Source organism: Narcine bancroftii, chromosome 13 (genome assembly GCF_036971445.1).
Source record: "Narcine bancroftii isolate sNarBan1 chromosome 13, sNarBan1.hap1, whole genome shotgun sequence".
In the NCBI taxonomy this organism is placed as follows: Eukaryota; Metazoa; Chordata; class Chondrichthyes; order Torpediniformes; family Narcinidae; genus Narcine; species Narcine bancroftii.
In genome coordinates, this window is record NC_091481.1 from 64,308,567 (window position 1) to 64,335,834 (window position 27,268).

Below are 27,268 nucleotides of genomic sequence, written 5' to 3' on the forward strand. Positions count from 1 at the left end.
AGTGGAGACCACCAGCTCATCAGAGGTCATTGACTCCCGGGCCGAGAAATGAGCCTCCTCCCTCTATCTCACTCAGAAATGTCACATTGCCTTCTAAACCCCCTCAGGCACACCAATCCTTGGGGGTGACCCACCTTCCCCTCCCTACTCTCCTGGATACTTTAACTCATTCTCTCAAACCCGATACCCGAAGCACCAGCAGTGGGGACCGGGGTTCAAATCCCGCGCTGTCTGTGAGGAGTTTGCACGTTCTCCCTGTGTCTGCATGGGTTTCCTCTAGTGGTTCTGGTTTCCTCCCGCCCTTCAAAATGTATCGGGGGTTGTAGGTAATTTGGGTGTAATTGGGCGGCACGGGCTCATGGGCCAAAATGGCCTCTGGGGCTGCGCGGAGCCGGCGGTGTGCTGCTGGATCAGTGCCCCTGATCTTGAGTGAAATGGAGGATGAGGGAGTGTGTCAAATGCGGAGAGAGGAATGGCATGGGTTGCCTGGATGCCTGTGGTCTACCTGGGGTTTTACTTGACCGACCTTGGTGAATGGAGAAGGTTTGCAATCGAGGCTCGGGGGCGAGGAATCCGACCTTAAACAGTGAGGTCCTGTCTGAGAGAGCAGTGGACTGATGTCCCACAGGCATGGAGACACGCAGCTGAGAAACAGGTCCTTCAACCTATCATGTCCCTGCCAACCCATCTATACTAAACCCCAAAGCCAAGCAAAGGGAAGTTGTGGGGTTAATTGGGTCGTTCTTTGGCAAAGGTGGGTGAATGGCCAGAAATCAAGAGACTGGATTTAGATGGTTGTCACGGTTAGCGTAATGTTGTTACCATGCCAGCAATTTGGGTTCAAATCCAACGCTGTCTGTAAGAGGTTTGTGTGCTCTCCCCGTGTCTGAATGGTTTTCAATTTTTCTCCCACCCTTCAAAAGCGTACCGGTTAATTTGGGGGTACGGTAAAGCCCCTGGTATCCAGCACCTATGGGGATTGACAAATGGCCGGATAAGTGAATTTTCTGGTCACTTGAGATTGTGTGATCGGTGAGGTGTGCCAAATTTTAAACTTCCATACATATATTTTTTAAACCTATTTATTTTCCGCAATTCTTCGCGGCTTGCTTGAATTCCGGATAACGGTTTTATTGAAATTGGGCGACACGGGTTTAAATGGCCGGAACTGGTCAGCATGGATGGAATGGGCTGTTGGGCCAGTTCCGTGCTAACTGTCTCGGTGTCTCTGGGGAGTCCACACCAAAATCGGAACATTTCAGGTAGCTGATGGCCGACTTGGGGGGTGGGGGGGTGGTGGAATTGGCTGTCGCAGATTAAAGGTTTTTTAAAAATCATTTTAAATTTTATTTACAGAGCGGTAGAAGCCGATTCTGGTCACTTAAACCCATGCTGCCCAATTATACCCAAATTGACCCACCACCCGGAGTATACCCATGCAGTCACGGGAAGAACGTACAAAATCCTTACAGACAGCGTGGGATTCGAATCTGGGATGCTGGTGCCGCCACCCTATGATAACTCTGCCATCCATTCTCTGCAAACCTTAAATTTATTTCTTAAATTTAGACATAAAGGCCCCTTTGGCCCACGAGCCTGTCCTGCCCAATTGCACCCAATTTACATACAACCCCCGTACATTTCGAATGGTGGGACCCACGTAGACATGGGGGAAGAGCGTACAAACTCCTTACAGTGGCAAATTCGAAGCCTGGTCCCGATCACTGGCGCTGTAATGGCGTTGCGCTAACTGTGCTGACCTTTGTCCATAACCGCTTCTATTCAAGGGGAATCTTGTGGGGGACATGAGGGAGAGGTTGGGTGAAGTTTCAGAAGGTAGGATGGCCAAGTGGATGGGCGGTTCCTTGCTGCTCAATTAATCTCTCTCCTTTCCTTCACAGCCATGCACACCCCAGGGCCAGCTGAGTTATTCATCTCCGGAGCGATTCCGGGATCCGGGACCTTTCCATCTTCATCTGCCCTCTCAGCCTATCAGCACCCGGCTTCGTTCAGCGGCCGGAGCTTCCCGGTGACGTCATCGCTGACCCTTCAGGACGCCAGCTTCAGCCCCAGTTCCAACGGGCTGCTGTCACCTCACGACCCCCTCCTCCACATCAAGTCCTCGCAGTCCAGCGTCCCCTCCTCGCTGACCTTTGACCGGCTTGGCAGCGCAGTCCTGGGCACCGGCCTGCCATCCCAGAGCTCGGCCTATCGCACAGCCCAGGAGTCGGCCTCCCGCCACCTGCAGTCGCAGTTCAACCTGCTCTCCTCGCCTCTGGGCCCGACTGAGCAGGCCTCTCAGCTCTACAACACCTCGGTCTTCTCCACCTCCCCGGCCTCAGGCATTGAGAGGGCCATCCCCCGCCAGGACAGCGTGATCAAGCACTACCAGAGGCCCTCTAGTGCTCAGGCCCAGCTGCCTGCCTCCCATCATTCCCTGCAGCACTACCTGAGCTGCGGGGGCAGCCATGGCTTCCAGCAGATGCCCCGACACCCCACCCTCTCCTGCAGCCCATTGGGCGAGCAGTCGCCGGTGAGTGAAGGGAGCCAGAAGAACTCGCAGGCCCGGGGCGACCACTCACAGAGCTACAGGCCCATCATCCAGTCGCCAGGATATTCTTCCACCTCCACCTCCTCCAAGTCTAAGAGCTACTCTGCCTCTCGGCAGGTTGCCCGCTCGACCAGCACCCCCAAGTGCCAAAGTATTTCCTCCACTGGCCAGTCCCACCACTACTCGTCTGCCACTCCCAAGGCCAGCTCGGTCATTTCCAGCCAAGCCCAGGCCTATTCGCCGGGCCAGTCCCAAAGCCTGCTGACCATGACCCAGTCCCAGAGCTACAGTGGCAGCCAGGGGCAGAACATGGCCTCAGTCACCCAGTCCCAGGGCTTTGCGTCCAGCCAGTCACAGGAACTGACCACGGCCAGCAAGACGCAGAGCTACTCCCCGGCCCAGCTTTCTGGCTTGGCCTCGGTGGGTTCCATCCAGAGCTACAGCGTCCCTTCGGAGCCCCACAGCACGCCGGGGCAGAGCTACGTGCCCGCCCACTCCCAAGGCATGCCCGCCGCCAGTCCCTCGCTCAGCTATGCCACTGGGCACTCCCCTGCCCTGTCCACGCATGGACCCTCCATCGTCTACTCGTCGGCCAGCCACGTCCAGAGCCTCCCAGACTCCAGCCCCTCGCAGATCATCCGGCCCCTCCAGTCTCCCGGCGGCAGCCGCTCCCAGAGCGTGGCATCCCCGGGCCAGCCTCAGAAATACCTCTCCTCTGTCCTATCCCCTTCTTTCATCCAAACCTCCCACACTCAGGGCTTCCAGTCGCCCCAGCCCCCACTGGAGAGGGGGCCATCCTACGGGAAGGCCAAGTCCGACTCGGACCTGCTGTCCTCTGAGAGGACGGAGGACGAGGACTTCCTCATCCAGCACCTCCTGGACTCCCAGAGCCCGCCCCGGGTCTCGTCGCAGAGCTTGGCGGAGTGTGAGGAGCGGACTCCCAAGGGCATGGTGTACGAGATGTCCAAGTCGGAGGAGCGTTACCACCTCCAGAGCGTGATCCGGACCAGCTCCAGCCTGGACAACCAGGTGCTGGAGATGTCCCTGCAGGGCCTGAAGGAGAAGAAGAAAGGCGAGAGAGCCAAGGACTACGTGCGCTCCACCTCAGAGGCTCTGGCTACCACCGTGGTCCACTACAGCCACCAAGCCAACAGCATCGACAGCCTGGCTCAGGACATCAAGAAGTCCGTGGACCACCTGCAGACCTCGCACTTGGACGCCCACGGAAAGGAGCTAGGCCCGGGCCATGGCTTCCTGCAGAAAGGGGGCGACCCATCGAACAGGGCCCACCGCTTGGTGGCCGACGCCTCCCAGCTGGAGCCACACACCATCCTGCAGCAGGGGCAGCCTGGCGCCCAGATGATGCTGGACGCCTCGCCAGAGATGCAGTTGCCCCTGGCCCACCAGGGCTCGGCGCAACCATCGCAGCTGCTTCAGTCGGTGTTGACCCACACGCAGAGCCAGCTACAGCAGCGCAAGGTGCAGCCGCCCATGGACGTGCGGCTGCTGGAGCCGCAGCGGTTGCACCCGGCTGAAGCAGCCTCGCCGCAGCTCCAGATGCTGGAGGTCCACCTGCAGGGCCATGTGCGGCCCCTGCTGGACTCCCGCCAGATTCAGGCTGAGCCCCGGTCACCCCGGCTGCCGCAGGCCGAGCGGCCACAGCCCGAGGGGCTGCAGGCGCAGGAGATGCGGGAGTTCCTGGAGCCCGAGCTGCACCTGGAGGGCCACCTGCCCCAGGGCGGGCAGCAGCACCTGATGCCGGAGACCAGCGAGGCCCTGCAGCTGAGCAGGCCCGAGGCCCCGCAGCAGGCGGCCTCGCAGCAGCTGGACGCCAAGGACCAGTATGCCTCCGCCAGCCCCCAGAGCGGCAAGGGCCGCTTTGTCCCCCTCACCTCCATCTGCTTCCCCGACTCCTTGCTGCAAGACGAGGAGAGAAACTTCTTCCCGGGGATGGAGGACATGTTCTGCTCAGCACCGTGCAGCGGGGAGGACTATGCCAAGCACGGGGGCGAGGACGGTGGCCAGCCCCTGGACAGGAGTGATGGCCTGAAATCTGGGTTTGACATCATCCACCCCAACCAGGGCTTCGCTGGCTACTGTGCCTCGGAGGCTGGCGATGGGCAGCAGGGGGTCCACCTCGACCTGGATGCGGTGTCCATGAAGCCCGAGCTGGAGGCTGCCATCCAGCCGGAGCCAGCCCAGCAGAGCCACCGGCCCGGCGGCCCTGAGCTCAAGTCGCCCCTTACCACTGCCAGCTTCTGCAGCATGAAGAGCAAGAAGTTCCTGAAGACCTCCTCCCTGCACCTCCTGAAGAAGAGGGACTCGCCGCCGCAGCCCCCCAAGAAGACCTACGCCCAGGAGTATGAGTTCGAGGATGAGGAGAAGGAGGACGTGCCGGCAGACATCCGCCTGAACAACCGCCGGCTGCCTGACCTGCTGCCTGACCTGATTTCCAGCTGCCGGGCCCGTGGCAACATCAGCCCTGTCACCGACATCGCTTTCTGCTCCGGCAGCCTCAACGGCGGGAAGAAGAAGCCCAAGCGGGCCTCAAAGCCCAAGGAGAAAGGCCCCCCCAGGCCCCGCGGGCGGCCCCGGATCCGGCCCCTGGAGCCCCCGCAGGGCGTGGCACCGGACGGCCCCAAGAAGCGTGGCCGAGGCAGGGGCAGAGGCAAGAAGATGGCGGAGGGCGAGAACGAGGGCTTCAAGATGGAGAAGCAAGCGAAACCTAGCAAGGTAATCCTCTTACTGCACGTGGGCTTTATCGAAAAAGGTTAATTTTACAAGTTTAAAGTTGTCAAAGCTCCTCTTAATCATGAATTTAAAAAAAAATGCAGGCAGCCTGTGCGAAGGGGAAAAGCAAAATTGATCGTTCAAACGAATAAAAGTTAGAAAAGGGAAACATTTCCGGTCGGGGAGAAGGGGGAGGGGACATGGGGAGGAGGGAGAAGGAAAAGGTGGGATTGGGGTAAAGAGAAGTGGACGGGAGATAGGGAGGGGATGGGTTAGAAGGTAAGGGGAGGAGGAGAGAGGATAAAGGAAGAGGGGGGGAAGGGGGGAGGAGGGTACATGGGGAGAAGGGAAGTGGACGGGTTAGAAGGTAAGGGGGAGGAGGGGAGAGGATGGGGAATAGGAGGGGACGCAGGGTGGAGAGGACATGGGGATGGTGGGATGGGGAGAAGGGAGGGGACAGGGTAGGAGGAGGGGAGAGGATGGGGGAGAAGAGGGGGAGGGGGGTAAGATAAACAAGGAGAAGGTGAAGGGACATAGAGAGTGGGTGACAATCAAGAGAGACTGAATGACACTGGAGTTCCCGATTGCCCTCTGAGGGTGGGTGAGGCCCCCACCTCTCTCCCTGAATTATCCTTGCAAAATCTTTGTGTCCAGCTTCATTTATCCCTCAGTTAATCCCATTGTCAGGTAGTATTCCTGACCTCCATTGCAACCACCTGGGACACCTTCCAGAGAGCATGGAAAAAGGCCCTTCGGCCCACCAATTCCATGCTGACCCTCAACCACTCCTGCACGCGGGCCATTTTGCTTTCCGCATCTCTCCAGATCCCACCGCCATCCTTCGGAATGTGGGAGAAAACCGGAGCAGGAAGTGAGGGGGGAGGGGTGGGGAGGCAAGCCGACGAGGTTGCAGGAGAGTGTGCAAACTCCACATAGGCAGCACCAGAGGTCAGGATTGAACCGGCATTGCTGGTGCTGTGAGGCAGTGGCAAGCGGTTAATTTGCCTGATCTCAGCACCTCAGCCTCACCCAATCCTGAAATTCAAAGCCTGAAGCCCCTTCCTTTACCAAGTCCTTCCGTCAGTGGCGGACTTTTGAGGAATGTTGTCATTGTTAGAATATAGGAAACAAGATCCCACAGGCAACTGCGTTTGCAGAACAATATGAGGAGTACAGTAGAATTGGGGGAGATTTGATAGAAGTGTTTGAATTATGAGGGGGATCGACAGAGCTTTTTCCACTGAGGGTAGGAGAGATACAAACCAGAGGACATGGGTTAAGGCTGACAGGGGAAAGGGTTAAGGGGTGAGGAAAAGGAGGATGTGCCACACAGAGAGTGGTGGGAGTGTGGAACGAGCTGCCAACTGAAGTGGTGAATGCGGGCTCAGATTTTAACATTGAAGAAGAACTTGGGTCAGGTAGGAGGGGTATGGGCTGGGCACAGGTCAGTGGGCAGAAAAATCGTTCAGAACAGACGAGAAGGGCCAAAAAGGGCCTGTTCTTGTGCTGTAATGTTATGGTTCTAGAAATATCCCTTGGCTGCAACACTGGAGAGGGGGCAAGGATCAAGCTATGGAATACTTTGAGCTTGTCCTGGGCAAGCAGATGGGGCTTTGGATTTTTTTAATTTAAAGGTAGCCATACAGCACGGTAACAGGCCCTTTCAGCCCATGAGCCCGTGCCGCCCAATTACAACCAGTTGACTGACAACCCCCCCCCCACCACCCGTAAGTGTTTTGAGGAAATCCACGCAGACACTGGGAGAATGTACAACTTGTAGACAGTGCTGGATTTAATTTCCCACAGTCGCCGACCCTAACCATGATGCCAAGGTCAGGTTTCATTATACTTGCTACAGTTCTTCCACGAGCTGCCTAGTAGGTCAACTTTAGGGTCCCTTCAGCTGTTCAAAGCAGAAGACTTAAGAGCACAGTTTCAAAGCATCATGTTGCATGAGAGCCCGGTGGTGAGGTTCATTCAGGAGTCTGATGCCTGCAGAGAGGAAGTTTGCTGTTGGTGCGTGATTTTGACCTCCTTCCCGATGGGAAGAGAGTGGGATGGGCCCTTCAGTGCGTTGGCTGCCTTTCCTCGAAGCGGGAGGTGTTAGATGGAGTCCGTGGAGGGTAGGGCGCTGTGTGTTTTATTGCGAACTGCGTTTGCCATCTTGGGCTGGGGGAGCTTCAGTCAGACATCTTGGTTGACGTACAGAGGTCTCTGCTGTGTTTTGACCCCAGTCCAAAGACCATAAAATTTTGGAGCAGAAGGAAGCCAGTCTGCACCACCATTCTAATCATGAGTTTTTCTTTTGTTGGTCATGTATGTCTCTTATTTCTATCTCTTCTCGCCTCTTTTAAGGGCAAAGTTCAAGGGTCAAAAGCAAGCGACCTTTTACCTGTCGAGGTTCCTGAGACTCTCCCGACAGAAAGTGTGCTGGAGAACAGTCAGACCCAAGAGAAGATCAAGAAGAAGATCAAAGAGGTGGAGGAGAAGCAGCCAGAGATGAAATCGGGCTTCATGGCTTCGTTTCTGGACTTCCTGAAGTCGGGCAAGAGGCAGCAGTTGCCGGCGACGACCTCCAGCCCCCAGAAAGGGCGGTCGTCTTCAGTCATCAACCAGCCGCCTCAGGCCCCGTTCGGCCTGGCCCAATCGATGCTCGACGCCTCCGAGAGCGACAGTCTGATGAGCTGCACCAGCCCCTGCAAGAGGTTCGATGATGACCTGAAGAAGAACCTGGAGACCTTGCCCTCGTTTTCGTCCGATGAGGAGGATTCCGTCAGCAAGAACCAGGACCTGCAGAAAAGCATCACCTCGGCCATCTCGGCCCTCTATGACCCCATGGATCGCAAGGAGACCGATAACACAGGTGATCAAAAGAGGGGCCTTTTGGGGAACGTCCTAGTGACCCCTGTCTCAAGATCACAAGATATAGAAGCAGCAGGAGTCCAATCGGCCCATCCAGCCTGCTCCACTATTCTATCATGAGCCCCACTTCCCAGCTTTCTCCATGCCCTGACTAATCAAATTAATGTCAATCTCTGCCTTAAGTCCACCCATCAACCTCGTCTCCACACCTGCCCGTGCCAACAAGTTCCACAGACTCGTGACACTCTGGCTAAAGAAATTTCTCAGCGTCAGTTTTAAATTGACGCCTTTTTATCCTGAAGTTGTGCCCTTTTGTCCTAGACTCCCCTACCATGGGGAAACATCCTTGCCACATCTACTCTGTCCGGGCCTTTCAGCATTCAAAATGCCTCATCGAACGAGTACAGTCCAACAACCGACAATCGTTCCTCATTCTTGATATCATTCCCATAAATCTTCTCTGAACCCTCTCCAATGCCAGCAAGTCTTGTCTCAAATCAGATGCCCAAAACTGTACCCAGATCTCACCAGTGTATTATAGAGTTTCAACATTACATTACATCCCTGCTCTTGTATACTATTCCACGAGAAATGAACGCCAACTTTGAATTCACCTTCTTCACCACAAAATTAATCTTTAGGGGATCCTGCATGAGGGCTCCCAAGTTCCTTTACTCCTCCAAATGTTGAATTTTATCCCCATCTAAATAATATCTGCCTGTCTATTTCTTCTACCAAAGTACATTAAACCTGGTGGATGTTAATCCAGGTGTCAGAGTATACAGTGGATACTCAATTTCAACAAGTTTAGAATAACCATCTGCATCAATTCGACAGGAACCTCTCTCCCACAACCAGCGAATGACACAGATACCTCTCAGGCAAATATCGATTGGCGTACAGTATGTGGGAGGGAAGGTGGGGGGATAGCACCATAGCTACAGGGCTGATTGGCCTGTTTCTATACTGTCAAACGACCAACACCAGCGCATTGAAAATCTCCTCCTCCTGAGCCACGGGGAACTGTTCTACCAAGGCACGTTGGATCTGGGAAATGGGTCGGGAAGGAGGACACGGCTGGGTCAGAGCGCCCCCCCCCCACCCCCCCCAGTTCCTCCACTTCGTCGGGAGCCCTGTCTTCTTGGAAATTTAGAGATGCAAGCAACACTGGGGCAGGGTTTGTGCAAAGCAAGCTCCCGCAAACAGCGGTGTCTTCCAGTGAAGTTGACCGGGGTGGGGTAAATACCGACCAGGTCACTGGGGAGAGGGCATCTCCCCGGAAGTCATCTGGAAGGTGGGCTCGTACAACTATCCAGCAGACCTGCGTTGGGTCTTCTTGCCTGTGTCACCGGCTCGTCCGAGGGTGGCCCCAGCAGAACCCGTGTTGACGCTTGAGGGGATGGCGGGTCCATTCAAAGAACCAGACCACCGCAATGAAACAAGGGAAGGCCAAGGCTCGGATTTGACGGTTTCCATTGCTCTCTGCGTTGCTTTAGATAACATGACTGTCGAAGATAAAGAAGCCAGTAGCTCGCCTTCAGAGGTGTCCCAGCCGGAGCAGGCCGCACCTCCGTCCCCAGACTTGCCGAAGGAGCCTGTCCCCGAGGAGGAGCATTCCCCTGCCCCTGAGACCCCACCGCAGCCAGAAGAGAGGGAGGTAGCTCCATCCCCGATCAAACTGGCCAAGCCACAAGATTCCGTCGCTATCTGCGGCGAGACGGACGAGGATGATGAAGAGAGCGGTGGGGAGGGAGCCATTCGGAAGTGGGACGAGTTCGTCATTAAAATCGATGATATTAAGGACCTAAAGGTATGGCTTGCAAATCTATAAACATAATAAATAGGAGCAGGAGTCGGCCGTCGGGTCCATCGAGCCTGCTCTGCCATTCAATGAGATCATGGCTGATCTGATGATGGGCTCATGTCACCTACCAACCTTTTCCCCATATCTCTCAATTCCCCTGCTACTTGTCTTAAATTTATTCACTGCTTCAATGGGCAGCGAATTCCACAGATTCACCCCGCCCCCCCCCCCCCCCACCACCACACTGGGAAAAGCAGTTCCTCCTCATCTCCATCCTAAATCTACTCCCTTGAATCTTGAGGTGAAGTCCCCTAGTTCTAGTCTCCCCCACTAATGGAAACAACTTACCTGCCTCCATCTTATCGTTGCCATTCATAATTTTATACTTTTCTATAAGATCCCCTCTCGTTCTTCTAAATTCCAGTGAGTTCAGTCCCAGACGACTCAATCTCTCAGATGAAGTTGATTGGTTTGGAAAACACAGTGTGGAGGACTTTCAATCCTAAGTTGAGTGATTTTCAATCCCCCCCCCTGCCCTCACCGAATGTTGCCCTATCTCCCAGCAATCATCTGGTGAGGTCACTAAAAGTGAGAAGTGTCCTCTCTGATAACCCTGCTCTGGAAGGATGTAGATCAAATCACACAGAAATATAGAACGTGCCCAAAACGTTCTTGGTCCATCGGTGTGAGATGCTTCAAACTTTGGAAATTTGCAGTAATCCGAAATCCTGCTGGGAATTCCTAGCAATTTCTGCTTCTAGCCATACAGTTATTCCTCTTTTTTCTCCTCCCCTCCCTCTTCCCCCACCGTTGGAGAAGGACAGATGGTTTGGTACAACTGAGAAGCTGGTGGCAAATGCATTGGCAAGCAGGAAATAGATGGTTCGGATGATTAGCCAGAAGGAATTGTGTCCTGCAGCCAGTTGCATTGATGTGGGAGGAGCTATCCTGGTGGTAGCTCTCAGATGGTGTCCCAGAGGGTGGCAAATCTATGGAATTCGCTGCCCGTTGAAGCAGTGGAGGCGACCTCAGTAAATATACAGGTATGCGCCACTTAACGTCCATGATACGTTCTGTGAAATTGGGAATATGCAATGTGAACGTTGCATGAACACCATACTATATACTTAGCAAAGCTCTATGGGATACTGAACACGATAAATTAAACAGTTTAATTTTTTTTCACTTTTTTATGTAAACACTTTACAAGCCTTTATCACAAACAACTTAACAAAAAGGATCAGTATCATCCCCATCATTGGTCTCAACTTCCTCATTGTGCTCCACTGGAAGAGTTACCGGTCAAATAACCTCCATTGATGAACCGTCACTCTGTAATGCCTGAAGGGCCTGGCTGAGCCTCTTCTTTGTGGGGGGCATGTTGGCTTCCTCAGGAATATGTCCCATGTTGTTTGCCCAGTTTACTTTTTCTTCATGAATTTCTTTATCTGCAGCCAACACTGCACGGGCAATCCTCTCCATCAGTGAAAAGCATTCAGCGTTTGGGTCCATCTCTTCAGCATGGAGTTAAGGTCTGCATAGAATTTGGCGAACCCCTTGACAGTGAACCTCTTCTGCACCCGTTCGCCTTCTGCAGTTCCCTTTTCCCTTGCCTATCCTTCAGTTCCGGTTACGACCGCTTCTCGCGTTCTCCAATTGGGATTTCTGACTGAACTCGATTATAACCCTACCAGACAATGAATGTATATGTGGTTGGGCGTTACCCGATTGCACATTAAGCGGCGCACACCTGTATTTAGGACAAGGTTGGATAGATTGTTACATTGCAGGGGAATTAAGAGATATGGGGGAAAGGCAGGTAGGTGGACATGAGCCTTCTCATCAGAAGATTCCACAGGAGCATCTCAGGGGATGAGACAGTTTTGTTGAGTTTTGTCAAGTCCCTCCAGAGAGGGCCAGAGGAGATTTAACTTTCTGGACTGAACGCTGGGATATTGAATTGGGCTTTTTTTTTTTTGTCATGCGTTCTGAGGCACAGTGGAAAACTGCTTTGGGTGCTATCCAGAGCAAGTCAGCCTCTTCGTGGTGCACGCATATCGGTGTTACAATCAAACAAAAATCAAGTCACGTACACTCACAGTTGCCGTGAACGTAAGGAGAGGATCTGCTGGAAAGTCGGCTGGAACTGGCTCCTTTGCCATTAGTCCGGGAGTTTGTGTTCCATTTCACTGCCTGAGCACTCAGTCAAATAAAACTGCGATTAAAATGACCGGATTGTGACAGAAACCCTTCTGGTTGCTCTTTGAGGAGGGTCTGGCTGAAAGGTGATAAGATACAAGATTTTATTGTTCTTTATGAAAGTACAGTAAAACCCCTGGTATCTGACATCCACGGGGATTGTTAGACAAGTGAATCTTCCGGTTGCTTGAGATTATGTGGAGTGGTGGACTAATGGTGAGGTGCACCAATTTTAAACCTGTATTTTTTAACCTATTTATTTATTTTTTGCTTGAATTCTGGATAACAGGGGTTTTATGATTCAATGTGCAGAGCCACTGAAGCCCTTCCTTGCTGCACATACACAAGTGCATAAGTACACCAACTACAACATTGGTAAATTACCACAGCATGTGAAGCTGGATAAAGAAAATGAATATGAGGGGATCGATTAAAAATTCACAGTTGCAGTTAACGTGAGGAAGAAAAACTAATGTGCAGATAGATCTTTTGGTGGTCGAGGTCTGGGTTATGGTAGAACGGGGTGGTTCAAGAGCCTGATGATTGTTGGGTTGGTTCTTGAACCTGGAGGAACCCAGGGGTTGTGAGCAGGGTGATGGAGATCCTTTATGATGTTAGTTACCTCCTTTGAATAGTGCCTTGCATAGATGTTTGCGATGGATGGGAGGTGGATCCTGTGGTCGACTCGGATAGGTTTACCCCTCTCTGCAACCTGGTGTCAGGTTGTGTTGCAAATAGTTGATATACTTGTCCACCTGTACACAGTGCTCCTGTCGCAGTTCGATATTTCAATGACGTGCAGATCCGCTCAGACTCCCTCGGAAGGAGAGGCGCTGGCACGCCTTCTTTTACTGATGGCTCAACATGCTGGCTCCAGGAGAGGTCCCCTGATGCGTAGACCTGGCTATGGTCTTGGGTAAGCTAGGCAAGTCGCTGGACATCATCAGATCAGCCATCATCTCATTGAATGGAGGAGGAGGCTCGACGGGCCAGATGGCCGACTCCTGCTCCCAGTTCTTTTGTTCTTTCGACTCCCAGGAGGCTGAAGGGACTGGTCCTCTCCACCTCCGTCCCACAGTGAAGACGGGTGCCTGGCTCCTTGTCCTCTCCTTCCTAAAGCCCACAGTCGGCTCTGTGGTCTTTCTGACGTGTGCTCCATGCTGCCTTGGTGCCAGAGAGGGTGGGTTCTTCCCAACCTCCTTACCTGACCCCGCCAGGGCAACCAGGAATGGGCAAGATGGGCTGAAGGGTTGGTGTGGGCTTTGCTGGAGGAGAGTCTATGTGTTCACCATTCACTGACCATCCTCAACACCCCCCCCCCAACCCTCAACATTTGCCTCTGTTCCACAGCTGGCCATGCAGACAGGGGCAGAGCCTCCACCGATCTGGAGAGTGCAGAAGGCCTCGTTGCAACAGTTCGTGCCCGAGGTGAGGGACGGACATCGCCACTTCTCCTCCAGCAGCCAGGTAAACCTCCTTCCTCCGCCATCCCCCCATCCCTGCCACCCCTTCCCCTCACTGCTACTATTTACCCCCTTCCCTCCTGCCCCTCTCCAGGTGTCCCCCCTCCCCACCCTCCTACCCCTCTCCACTATTGTTTACCCCCTTCACCTGCCATCTCCCTCTCTCCAATAGAGTTTACCCCCTTCACCCACCCCCTCCCCCATACTCTACCTCTCTGGTTTCTCCCTTCCCCTGCTCTCCTGCACCTCTCTGCAGTTACCCCCTCCTGCATCTCTCTGCTGTTGTTACCCCTCCTCCACCTCTCTGGTTACCCCCTCTCCTGCCCTTCTCTGTAGTTACCTCCCTCCCACCCCTCTCCACAACAGTTACCCCCCCTCCCTGCCTCTGTTCACTGCAGTTACCCCCTCCCCCACCCTCCTACTCCTTTCTGGTTATCCCTTTTCCCCACCCAGCTGTGCCTCTTCACCGCAGTTAAACTTCTCCTCCCTCCTGCTCCTCTCCAGAGTAATCACCCCCCCCTCCCCCACCCTCCTGCCCCTCTCCATAGAAGTTGGGGCTGAGGTGACACTGTCTTCCCTTCCTTCCCTGGCCAGTACGTGGAGTACCCGGACGAGGTGAAGAACGACTACCAGCGCCTCTACGTCAAGTTCCTGGAGAACGCTGACAAGCGGGACTATGTGCGGATCTGCGCCAAGAAGCCCTGGCACCGACCCCTGCACCTGGCCAAGAAACAGGACTCGGTGGCCATCTCCGGGGAGACGGACGAGGAAGACGAAGAGAGTGGCGGGGAGGGCGTCTTCCGGGAGCGGGATGAGTTTGTGGTGAAAATCGACGACATCAAGGCTCTTAAGGTGAGCTGGCACCCAGGGTCGTTTGGTGACGCTCTCACTGATAGGGGCTCAGGTCTCCATAGGCCAATTGAGGGGGATGAATTTATGGAGAAGGTTTCCAGGAAGGAGGACTAGGCAGTTGAAGCCAGAGAGTCAAGGAAATTGGGAATGGGCAGGAAGCCAGACCTCGTGGAAGTAAAATAACAACGTTGAAGAAACTCAGCAAGTCAAACTGTGTACTTTATTGTAGCAAAGATAAAGCTGCATCACCTACATTTCGGGCTTGAGTGAGCCCTTCACCAAGGTGTAAAAAAATGTCAGCAAGTGTCTGAACAAAAAGATGGGGGGAGGAACACAGTCCCAAAGGGAGGAGGTAGTGGGTGAAGAAGGGAGGACTCACAGGGGGAGGGGGGGATGGCTCATGAATAGAGAGGGAAGTGGGTGGAGAGCTGGAGGAAAGAAGACAAGGGGAAGGTAGGGAGAACGGAGAGAAGGCCAACGGACACCGGAGAGGTCGATGTTAATGCCACGCGGCTGGATAGCGCCCAGATGGAAAATCAAGTGCTGTTTATGGGTGGTCTAGTTGGATAGTACATGAAGCCATGGGCAGACTTGCAAGCCCATTCTCACATTTTGCTGCATAAAGGACACTGTTTACCCGCTGAGTTTCTCCAGCTTTGTCCAACTTCAACCACAGTGTATCCAGACTTTTGTTTCTTCAGATCTCGTGGAAGGCAGGTTTACTTTCCAAGCCATGAGCTGCTTGGAGAGACTCAGCGGGTCAACAATATCTATGGGTAGAAACGGTCAGTCAGATTCAGATTCCAGATTTATTGTCAGAGTACATATATGACAGCACACACAACCCTGAGATTCTTTTACAGTCAAAATTACCACTTACTGATCATGCAAAATATTCCTGACTCATCTTACACATGCAAACATATAAAGAACTGTAAACAAACTGCAAAACAGAGAGGAAAAAATAAAATGCACAAGTAATAGTCCTGAAATGAGTCTGTGATTGAGTTTGTCATTGAGGACTCTGGTGGAGGGGGAGCAGCTGTTTCTGAACCTGGGGGTGCAAGTCTTTCCTGATGGTAACAGTGTGAACACAGCGTGCACTGGGTGGGGTGGATCCTTGATGATCGCTGCTGCTCTCAGATGGCAGCGTATCCTGTAGACGTTCTCTATGGTGGGGAGGGTTTTGCTTGTGACATCCTGGGCTGTGCTCTCTACCTTTTGCAGGGCTTTCCCCTCAGGGGCATTGGTGTGATGCAGCCGGTCAGTGACCTTTCCATTACACATCTCGGGGTTTGAAATCAAGTCACCTTTATTTACCATTCATACCATGCTCGCCCAGTAGGACAAGATGGCATTTTTCCAGGACCGTGGAGCATTTTTACATAGATATGAGTTAGGAAAGCAGTTAACACATTGAAATATTGTGATAGTGAGACAGTGAAAGAAAACGGCGCACAACCCACACCTGTACTGGAGTCCAGGAGCCTGATGGCTTGGAGGGAAAAAAAGCTGTTTCCAATGTCATACCAAACTTGCGCGAACTCCCGAGGAAGTAGAGGCGCTGACGTGCTTTCTTTGCGAACCCATTAGTGTGTTGGGTCCAGGAAAGCTCCCCCGAGAAGGTGGCTCTCAAGAACTTGAATTTGCTCAGTCAAGTTCAAGTTTATGGTCATCCAAATGCAACCTGTCGAAACAGCATTCTCCCGACCTTGGTGCAGCACACGCAGACACATTCAACGATTTGAGTCAGGACCCAAGTTGTTGGAGGCCGAGGGAAGACATCGTCAGACCCTGTCCAACTCCTCCCCCCTGGGGACCACAGCACATTTAAGTAAAAACCTTGTTTTCATTTCATCTCGCATAACGTTAATGTTTTTTACGTAGTCGGTAGGAGAGAAGTACGGAGGAAGCCAACTAAACTTGACTGGTTCACAGGGGGGGGGGGGTGGGCCATAAACTTTGAGCAGAGCCCTAAGGGGGCCATAGCCAAAATGAAATGGTTGAGAATGGCTAGTAGATGATTGGAAATGTTTTCCTATCACGATGAAAGGGGTAAGTTTAAAGGAGATGTGTGGGGCTTGTTTGGAACGGGCTGCTGGGGTGTTGTGTTGGGAAGAGTATCAGGTTCGGTGGGTTCACAGAGACTAGTCTGGATACAAGTGTTATAACCATTAACCATTTAAATCACCTATAACTTTTATTAACAAACGGGAGAACATTAAACGGTATTTCACTTAAGCAACGATATAGACATTCACCTTGGACTTCAGTTGGCCTCTGACAACAGTAAACCTATACTTGACCCGCTCACACACTACAAACAGGGACTCTTGCACACACCCGGTTCCCTGACCAACAGGGGTGTGGCTCCCTCCAAGTATTGACCAATCATAATACTACGGCTCAGTGTAGTGCACACCTTACCCGCAACTTCCAGCAATGTCCACAGTAGTGACCTGGCGTGCGGCGATGACCGAGGCTTGGACCACGAGGCAAAGAGAAAGAATCTGCTGTGTATTGGTGTTGTATAGTGTTAATCTGTGCTTCTAGCCAATAATGACCCCAGTTGATTTAAATTGGCCAACGACAAGGTATGCACTAATGGGCGGCCAGAGTCGAACCTTGATTGACAGGTGATGTGACTTCCGAATAAGTTTCAGACATGGAGAACAAGTGACCACCCGCAATCCGCACGTTCTAAACAGACAGGGAGGCCATGTTTCCTCCACACACATGGGCGTAATGGTGGAAGCAGATGGGCAAAAGGCTGGTAGATAGACCCATGAATATGTAGGGATATGAATATTGCTAAAGAAGTAGAAGTTTAGTTTAATTTTAGCACAGACATGTGGGCTGTAGGGCCTGTTCCTAAGCCAGTACTGTTCCACATTCCATGACCCGTGCTGAAGAGTCCCGATCCAAAATGTTGAAGATAATTTTTCCCCAAGGACGCTAACCTGACCTGCTGAATCCCTCCAACTCCATCATCGGCAGCTTTCTCCTTCGTTTAAGGCCCACAGGGGGGTGGCCCTTCATGGTGGTGGTGATGAGCCTCGTTCTTGATCTGCTGTAGACCGTACACTGATGAGGCTTCCACAGCGCCGTGGGTTTGGGAGGTCCATCTTCGAGAGCTGAGAATCGGGGCTGGTGGCATGTTCCCCTGCCTTTGACCTGGGGTGATTGAGGTCGCAGTTTTGTGAGGTGCTGTGCGAATAACTGGGCCATTTTGTTGAAGGAGCCCACTGCATAGTGGTGGAGGGAGTGTACACTTAATGGTGGATGAGGGCTCACCAACGGCCAAAAGGAATCCTCCCCTTTTCTTTCCTCAGTCTTTATTCTGACGCCTTCCTATTTATTTGCTTGTACCTTGAAGAAGGGCTCAGGCCCAAACTTTTGGTAATATATCTTTACCTCCTATGGCCGCTGTGAGACCAGCTGAGTTCCTCCAGCATTTACTGTGTGCTTACTACAATCACAGCTTCTGAACAGGTTTGCATTTCACCCCTTGTCCCAGATTCGATGGGCTAAATGGCCTCTTTCTTTTAGGCATGGGGAAGAATACATTGTTAATTGACGGAGTATTGGGATGAGAAGGAAGGATGGGCATTGAGGTGGTGGAGGACAGCCCCCTCCACGGGTTACCCTGGGCGTCGAAGCCCGGGCAGCACCAGACTAATGGTTCTCAGCTGGCGCCTTGTCTCCACAGTTAGCGATGCAGGCGGGGCGCGAGCCACCTCCTGTCTGGCGGGTTCAGAAGGCCTTGTTGCAGAAGTTCACCCCTGAGATCCGTGACGGACAGCGGCAGTTCTGCGCCACAAGCAAGGTAAGGAAGAGGGGCGTTCGAGCAAGGCTTCCCTTAAGCACCTGCGAGAACCCCCTCATGGCCCACAAAATCCTCCTGAAGGGCAAGTCATTGCTACAATTGCTACAATGTAGCCAGGCAGTGGCTACATGGCGATCACTGCACCGAGAAAGGAGAGGCGATGTATTATACGTGCACTTTCCCTGGGTGAGTGGAACATCAGGCAGGGCTTTAACGATGAGTATCTGAGCTGACTAGTGTCACTAGTGAGGTGTGTGGAGGTCTGGACCACACCGGATGACACCAAAATGATGGTCTATAAAAGTTTTGCACAATGTTTCAGCACATTATTATTTTTAATAAAAATATCCCTGTCATTCGTTATAACAACAAAAACATTTTCCCCAAGTCCAGCTGACATGTATCAATACACCTACAAGGCTAAAACTTGATGCTCATTTACTTTTTGAACCTTCTAATTTGCTCCGGTCAGAGCCGTTGTTATTACCCAATAACAATGATGCTTTGAATATCATGGTTTCGTCAGCAAGCGCTGTTGTTTTTGTTGCTGCTGGCGTTTTTGCAGTGCTTTTGTCAAGTTTTCTGGTGTCTTAGCTACAATAATATTTAGGTTATGCGTAGTTTTACGGTGTAATTTTTAAATTTTGCTGGTTGTTTATCTCACGACCTTCAGTGATCTACGGGAATTGCGATTCGCGAGTAACATTAGTACTAAGGATTCTGGTATGGTGGAGGTCCATGGCGGGAAAGGTGACACCAACCCTAGTGAAGCCGCTGCCAGATAAACTGACTACAATAATACACCTTAAATTGCTTTCATATGAGATTGAAAACAAGGCAATAAATATAAAGGGAGAGATAAATAAATAATCGCTGCTGCAGTTGAGGTCCCTTTATTGTCATGTAATAGTTTGGAACATGTCATCATGGCTCAGCTTTGCGAATGAAGATCCAGGAAGGATCGTGGACGAGCGCGTGGCCTTTTGAGCCTGCGCAATGGAGGAGTGCAGTGTGCGCAGGACTGGCCCCACCCTTTACACTCGGGGTTTTATCTGCCACGGACGGTAACAGCCAGGGTCGTAGGCGTTACTTTCTCCTAGATGGGTGGCCCTGATGAGGCTAATGACTCCCATCTGCCCAGGTTTGAAATCTGAGTTTTCCTTCCCTTAGGCTGGCTGCCAACCGAGCCCAGCCAACCCGTCCAGTTATACAGGTGGACACTCAGTCATGCCGTGACGTAGCAAACTCAGTGAAAACAGGGGTGGGGGGCACTAACAAGGAGGTGCTGCTACAGAGGCAGTAATGTAGGAGAGGCCACCTACAGTGACCTCCTGCCTGGCGAGCCAGGCAGTGGCTACATGGCGATCACTGCACCGAGAAAGGAGAGGCGATGTATTATACGTGCACTTTCCCTGGGTGAGTGGAACATCAGGCCCAGACCTCAACCAGCATCCCCCCCCACCACCACTCCCATCGCTGTAAGGCAGACAAAGTGTCACTATGTGTCACCCAGAGTCCCTTACAGTACGAGAGAGAGTCTATTTAAAATTGAGGGTCCGTGGATTCGCCTCCAGTCCTTCCACAGCCTCTGTAGCCGCACAGACCCCTGTTTGATCCACCCGAGCTCCAAACCTCCTGCATGATTAGTGACCAAGGCCCCTTCGGGAGCCCTTCCTACCCTCATCACCCTCTCGAATCCCAACTCCGATCTGGTTCCCGTGTGCCGGCCTCCAGCAGCCCGTTCATGAGTCGCCTGCAGCCTGCGTGGGCCCCTCAGCCGCTGAGACCCTCGCTGGTCCATCGCTGCGGTCACCCTCCTGTAGGGTCATCTCTTCATTTGACTCGAACAACCTCTCCCCAGCCCCACTCCCCTTCCCTTCAACACCCAGGCGCCATCACCGCCCTCTCGTAGGTGGTTGTGGAGTGCCGGGAATGTTTTCAGGCCTGTCATTACCTGTCTTCCTCCCTTTCAGTATCTTGGGTACTTTGGACATGCCAAAAACGAGTACCAGCGTCTCTACGTCAAGTTCCTGGAGAACGTGAACAAGAAGGATTATGTGCGCGTTTGCTCGAAGAAACCTTGGCATCGGCCGCAGCAGTCACTGAGGTATGGGGTGGGGGGGGTGGGATGTCTGTCTGGGGGTCTTGGGTGGGGGCTTCCCGAAAATGTCTTGTCATGCTTAGGGTCAGGGTGAGGTCCATCAGGGTTGACCCCCACTGCCTGTGAGAGGGTGGTCCCTGATCATGGGCGCAATACCTGACCCTTTCAGGGGTGTGAGGATGGGGAAGGAGTGGGAGACGTGCGATGGGGAAAAGCGCAAGATTGGGGTGGGGTCCTGATGGGGAGGGATGTGCGAGGGTGGGGGAAGCGTGTGAAGAAGGCTGGGGTGAGATGGTTTGGTGTGGTGGGGTGAGGGTAATGAGGGGATGGGGTGAGGGTAAGGGGAGAGGTGTATATCAGGTAGAGGGAGAATTGTGAGGGTGGGAGTGTCAGGGTGTAGCAGGCAGAGGGAGGAGTGTGAGGGAGGGGTGTGAAAGTGTAAAGGGGATGGCTGTGGGGGGTTGTTCGACTAAGGGAGGGGACAGGTCAGAACGTGACCTTTTGGTGTGTTTGGTGCCTCAGACGCCAGAGCCAGACCAAGAGCACTCCGAACCGAGTGCCGGTGGTGGTGAAACCGGAGCCACCAGTGCGGCCTCCATCCAAGGCCAAGCAGCGTCCGTCCAAGGCCAAGGCCGAGCCCCCACCCAAGAAGAGGAAAAAGTGGCTGCGGGAGGTGGTGTCGTCGTCTGAGTCAGACTCCACACCCAACCAGCAGAGTGAGGAAGGTGAGCCCCACGGTTATCCCCCCTTCTCCCGGTTCACCCCTCATTCAGTTTACCCATTTCCCCACCCCCCCATTCACATCCCACCCAGCCCCTAGACACTATTCCTAACCCTGCCCCCACATTTAACCAGTTCCCATTGTCCGTGTGCGACGAGAGGGGAATGGGGGAAGTATTTATTCTGCAGAGTGCTGCACAAGGTAACGGTTTATTGAGGGACTGGGATGGACGTACATCTGTCAGAGGGTGAAGTAGAGGAACGACTGACTCTCCTCTCCTTCACTGCAGAACGTATCCCCACTGGCCGGATCCTCAACACACGGGCCATGAAGGAGATGTACAAGAGCTACGTTGAGCTGCTGGTCAGTGCAGCCCTCGATCCTGCCATGATTGAGACCATCGAGGCCAATAACGGTACAAGCAGAGCACGATTCGTCTTCGCCCTTCCCACCTCGCACAAACACAGCACCTCAAAGCCTACAAACACAAGATTTAGCGCCAACTGTCCACAACGCGCTGAGGTTCCTGGCGGAAAGGTTCTCTGCACCTCCCCTGACGCTGACCCACTGACAGAGCATTGCTGTAGCTTCCCCCCCTTCGTTTTTGCCACAGGCCTTGCAGTGTCTTCCAGGACACACTCGGCTTGAAGGTGGCAGAGGGAGGTGCCACAGAATTCGGTGTCCTTGGAGCAAGGGAGTCCTCACTGGAACATGAATCCGTCCACAATTGGGGCACCGTGTACAGTTGTGGAAAGATGACATGGCATTTGAGAGGATGCAGAAGAGACTGCTGGGGTTAGATGGTCTTAAGATTGGTTGTTTTCATTGGAAATGAGGAGATTTTTTTTTAATTTAGGCATACAGCATGCTTACAGGTCATTTTGCCCCATGAGCAGGCTCCGCCCTATTACACCCAAACCCCGGTACATTTTTAAGATTGGGAAGAAGCCAGAGCACCCGGAATAAACCCACAATGACACAGGGAGAACGTACAAACTCCTTACAGACAGCACGGGATTTGAACCCCAGTCACTGGCTCTGTAACAAGCACTCTGCTAACCGCACTGCCCCAAAGTTAACACCTTGTCAGAGAGTCGGGGAAGCACATTTCCCTTTGATAACGTGAGGGTAGGAACACATGGAGGTAAAGGCATTGGGACAGTTGATGCGTTAATGGACAGTTCCTTTCTCCCAGAGGGTGATAGAGCAGAAAGAAGCTGGAGTCAGCGAAATCCTGTCACATTTAAATGCATCGATATGGTGTAACTGCAGGACGTGGTCCCGGCAATGGGGAGGCTCGACTGTTTCTATCCCAGCACCATTTTTCAGGCCCATCAGAGATGTGATCGGCCACTTGCCTAAATGTTGAAGGCTCATTTGGCCTGCTTTCCCTCTCTGCCACGTTCACCCCTGAGACCTTGGTTTGGGTTCAAGAACTCGGAAGGAGCTTTTATGAACGTGTGAGAATGAAGCTGATCATCCTGGTGTGTGGTGTGAGGCTGTAGTTCATTGTCGTGGTGTGCAGTTTAAAGGTGTAGCCGATCGTTTTTGTGTATGGTGCGAAGGTGAATCTGACTATCCTGGGCTGAGGGTTAAACTGATCGTTGTGTGAGGGTGTAGCCAATTGTCCCGGTGTGTGGGTGAAGCCGACGGTCCCGGTGTGTGTGATGTAGGGGTGTAGCCCATCAACCCAGTGTGTGGGGGAAGCCGATCGTTTTGGTGTGTATTGGGGTGACTGGCCACATGATGTGTCTATTCTTGCTGCAGATGAACTTTATTTACCAACCATGAAGAAAATTGATGGCATCTTAACAGAACACAAGAAACGTGTGACAAAGCGAGTGTCTCTGAGCTCCTCACTCCAGGTACGTTTGAGTCATATTTGTCACATTATAGAGAGAAGGGTTCTTCTGCGAGCAGACTACCAAGCTATCCCCAACATTCATACAGCACAACTTACAGAGTCTCAGATTCCAATGCAAAGGACGATCAATTAACACCAAACAGGAGCAGCATGTTGGGGGGGTTCAATCAGGAGACTGATGGCTGTGGGGAATAAATTGTCTTTAAGCCTGTTGAATCCCACAATCTTGAGCCTTCTCCATGATGAGAGAAGGAGGAAAGAGGGTGTGTCCGGGGATTGTGATGTTGGCTGCCTTTTCCTGGAAAGCGGGAGATGAGGTCCCGTGGCGGGGGAATTACCTGGCCCTGTGGTGTGCTTGCGAGAAGGCTAGTGCATGGTGCGGTGCCTTGGCATTCTTCAGCATTGTTAGAGCATAGTTTTCACATCATTAAGGTCACAGCTGGAGTGGCAACGCTGCCAAATCCAGAATCTGGATCATGATCAGAATTTATTGTCGTGAACATGTCATGGAATTTGTTGTTTTGTAGTAGCATCTGGGGGTTGGGGGGGGAAGGGGGGAAGACAAAGGTACAGGAGACTGAAGACGAGCTCCCAGCGGCACAAGGACAGCTTCTTCCCCTCCCTCATCAGATTCCCGAATGGACCACGAACCACAGATTCTGCCTCACTTGGTCTTCATGCATTTTTATTTTGTACGGTGGTTTATTTAAATCTTTGCACTGCAATGCTGCTGCAAAACAACGAATCTCGTGACGTGCTCCGGACAGTAAATTCTGATCCTGCAGAAAGGGTTTTACAGTCAGTTGCATCACTAGGATTCGTATCACCTGGTGTGGTAACTCATAGTGTCACCCACCCCACTATGGACCAACTCGTAACTGAGTAGCCGAGAGGAAGCCGTTTTAAAAAAAAATTTCTCCTTCCGTCTCAAAAAAAAATTATTGATATCAATTCACAAATACTAATGACCACAATATTGTAACTAAAACACCGAAACGTTGGACAAAGCAGCGTCTATAGAAATGCCAGCAGCGATGGAAACAACAGCAGGAGCTGGTAGTGCGTGCAGACGAAACCACCCGATTCGAAGTGTCGTCGTCATTGGGGAATAACGACGGCTCTGACCGGAGCCAGTTAAAGGTTCAAAAAGTAAACGAGCATCGAGTTTTAGCCTCGTAGGGATATTGATACGTGTCAGCTCAGCTTACGGAAAACTTTTTTTCATAACTGACGACAGGGATATTTTTATAAATATTTGCTGAGACACTGCACAAAAATTTTATAGACAGTCATTTTGGTTCCTCCCCCCCCCCCCCCCCCCCCACCCCAGTGATGCCAGTGCCCACAGGTAGACCTGAGCAATGTGTGACCCTTGTTTGTCGCTGTGTTGCAGGAGGGATTGCAGACTTTCCCACAACTGGTGGTCGAGGACTGTGATGCGGATCACAAGGAGAGCCCCGCCAGCTCGGTGAAGCTAAAAGTGGTGGGTACGCCCTACAACAGAAAGACTCTCAGTCAGCTCAAGAAGAATGTACAGCGGCCACAGGTGAGGAGGAGGAGGGGGTGGGTGGTTGGGTTTCCGAGCTCGGCTCTGCAGCCGTCCCCCTCGAATTTCCGTGAAGTGTGGGTCGCCAGAGTGCACCGTGGCTCAGCCAGCAGAGCCACAGCCTCAGCCCCAGACTCACGGCTTCAATCTTAACCTTGGATGCTCTATGGAGTTTACATGCACTCCCTGTGTGGGTGAGTGATTCACAGATTCGTACCACAGAAATGAGCAGACCTGACTAGCTTATTTTGGTACTAACCAAAACAAACCCATCTGTCTTGTTCTTCAAACCGTTCCCATCCATGTATGTGTATAAATAACTTTTAAAGTGGAACCAGGTCTTTCCATTTACCTTTTACATTCTGTGAATATCATCCCTCCCCCCGAGCTCATCCCTCCCCCCGAGCTCATCCCTCCCCCCGAGCTCTTCCCTCCCCCCGAGCTCTTCCCTCCCCCCGAGCTCATCCCTCCCCCCGAGCTCATCCCTCCCCCCGAGCTCATCCCTCCCCCCGAGCTCATCCCTCCCCCCGAGCTCTTCCCTCCCCCCGAGCTCATCCCTCCCCCCGAGCTCATCCCTCCCCCCGAGCTCATCCCTCCCCCCGAGCTCATCCCTCCCCCCGAGCTCTTCCCTCCCCCCGAGCTCTTCCCTCCCCCCGAGCTCTTCCCTCCCCCCGAGCTCTTCCCTCCCCCCGAGCTCTTCCCTCCCCCCGAGCTCTTCCCTCCCCCCGAGCTCTTCCCTCCCCCCGAGCTCTTCCCTCCCCCCGAGCTCTTCCCTCCCCCCGAGCTCTTCCCTCCCCCCGAGCTCTTCCCTCCCCCCGAGCTCTTCCCTCCCCCCGAGCTCTTCCCTCCCCCCGAGCTCTTCCCTCCCCCCGAGCTCTTCCCTCCCCCCGAGCTCTTCCCTCCCCCCGAGCTCTTCCCTCCCCCCGAGCTCTTCCCTCCCCCCGAGCTCTTCCCTCCCCCCGAGCTCTTCCCTCCCCCCGAGCTCTTCCCTCCCCCCGAGCTCTTCCCTCCCCCCGAGCTCTTCCCTCCCCCCCGAGCTCTTCCCTCCCCCCCGAGCTCTTCCCTCCCCCCGAGCTCTTCCCTCCCCCCGAGCTCTTCCCTCCCCCCGAGCTCTTCCCTCCCCCCGAGCTCTTCCCTCCCCCCCGAGCTCTTCCCTCCCCCCGAGCTCTTCCCTCCCCCCGAGCTCTTCCCTCCCCCCGAGCTCTTCCCTCCCCCCGAGCTCTTCCCTCCCCCCGAGCTCTTCCCTCCCCCCGAGCTCTTCCCTCCCCCCGAGCTCTTCCCTCCCCCCGAGCTCTTCCCTCCCCCCGAGCTCTTCCCTCCCCCCGAGCTCTTCACCCCCCCGAGCTCTTCACCCCCCCGAGCTCTTCACCCCCCCGAGCTCTTCACCCCCCCGAGCTCTTCACCCCCCCGAGCTCTTCACCCTCCCCGAGCTCTTCACCCTCCCCGAGCTCTTCACCCTCCCCGAGCTCTTCACCCTCCCCGAGCTCTTCACCCTCCCCGAGCTCTTCACCCTCCCCGAGCTCTTCACCCTCCCCGAGCTCTTCACCCTCCCCGAGCTCTTCACCCCCCCCGAGCTCTTCACCCCCCCGAGCTCTTCACCCCCCCGAGCTCTTCACCCCCCCGAGCTCTTCACCCCCCCGAGCTCTTCACCCCCCCGAGCTCTTCACCCCCCCGAGCTCTTCACCCCCCCGAGCTCTTCACCCCCCCGAGCTCTTCACCCCCCCCGAGCTCTTCACCCCCCCGAGCTCTTCACCCCCCCGAGCTCTTCACCCCCCCGAGCTCTTCACCCCCCCGAGCTCTTCACCCCCCCGAGCTCTTCACCCCCCCGAGCTCTTCACCCCCCCGAGCTCTTCACCCCCCCGAGCTCTTCACCCCCCCGAGCTCTTCACCCCCCCGAGCTCTTCACCCCCCCGAGCTCTTCACCCCCCCCCGAGCTCTTCACCCCCCCCGAGCTTCCCCCCCCCCCCCCACCGAGCTCGGAGAGGAATTCCCTGCAGTTGTTTTTCTGCAGGGATTCGACCTTGCTGATCATGTTAGCGCAGCAGGAAGGAGGGGCAACTCTGGATACAGAACTCTGTCTGCTGCCCAAGGCCAGAGTCTGAGCGATGGCTTTCCCCCGTTGCTCAGTGATTTTTTTTGCATTTTATTTTTTAAGGACTTCCAAGTGGAGGCTGAGAAACTGCAGTTTTATACCTTGTTCCACTCTCTACACCACTACAAGTACCACACATTACTGCACTGTAAAGAACAGGTGAGTCAGCCCCCTCCTGCATGGCCTTTTAAATTAATGATCGCAAACTCTGGAGGTGGAAAGATCTAGAATTGTTCTTAGGTTTGCGATGGGTTAAGTTGAAAGGACCTGAACTGGTTCTCAGCTTTCGGGCGGCTTTAGCATCCAAAGTCACACTTTCAGCCTCAACCATTCTGTCTTTCCCACTGATGCTGCTTGTTCCTGCATGTCTGGTTCTGAAGATAATGTCGCCTGATTTTCTCTGCACGTACAGGCGGATCGATGGGCTGTCATGGTGTAGATTGGTTTGAGGGAGACTGCAACAGCCTGCCTGAGAATGAATGTTGCCAGGGAAGAAGGCACGTCTGGGATACCTGAGAGGGCAGACAGGGACCTGGGTCCCTGAGAATTCATTATAGGTTCCATAGGTTCCAAGAGAATCAAAGCTGGACGTGTTATCAACAAACAGTGGCCTTTATTTATGCACAAGGGAATTCACAAAAGGTCACACACTCATAG

The 27,268-nt window shown here is 53.5% G+C and overlaps 1 protein-coding gene across 3 annotated transcripts in view; it reads left to right on the plus strand.

The window, feature by feature from the left end:
* Positions 1-27,268, plus strand: part of LOC138748341 (proline-rich protein 12-like) — a 66,562-nt gene that overhangs the window by 29,877 nt on the left and 9,417 nt on the right. For all 3 annotated transcript variants that reach the window (XM_069908359.1, XM_069908360.1, XM_069908361.1), the window contains exons 4-15: positions 1,902-5,284; positions 7,637-8,144; positions 9,640-9,953; positions 13,497-13,613; positions 14,204-14,461; positions 18,171-18,287; positions 20,261-20,394; positions 20,911-21,113; positions 21,399-21,524; positions 22,877-22,974; positions 24,367-24,519; positions 26,675-26,770. In XM_069908359.1, coding sequence (XP_069764460.1) covers positions 1,902-5,284; positions 7,637-8,144; positions 9,640-9,953; positions 13,497-13,613; positions 14,204-14,461; positions 18,171-18,287; positions 20,261-20,394; positions 20,911-21,113; positions 21,399-21,524; positions 22,877-22,974; positions 24,367-24,519; positions 26,675-26,770 — 5,507 coding nt within the window. The remainder of the gene's footprint in view (positions 1-1,901; positions 5,285-7,636; positions 8,145-9,639; positions 9,954-13,496; positions 13,614-14,203; positions 14,462-18,170; positions 18,288-20,260; positions 20,395-20,910; positions 21,114-21,398; positions 21,525-22,876; positions 22,975-24,366; positions 24,520-26,674; positions 26,771-27,268) is intronic.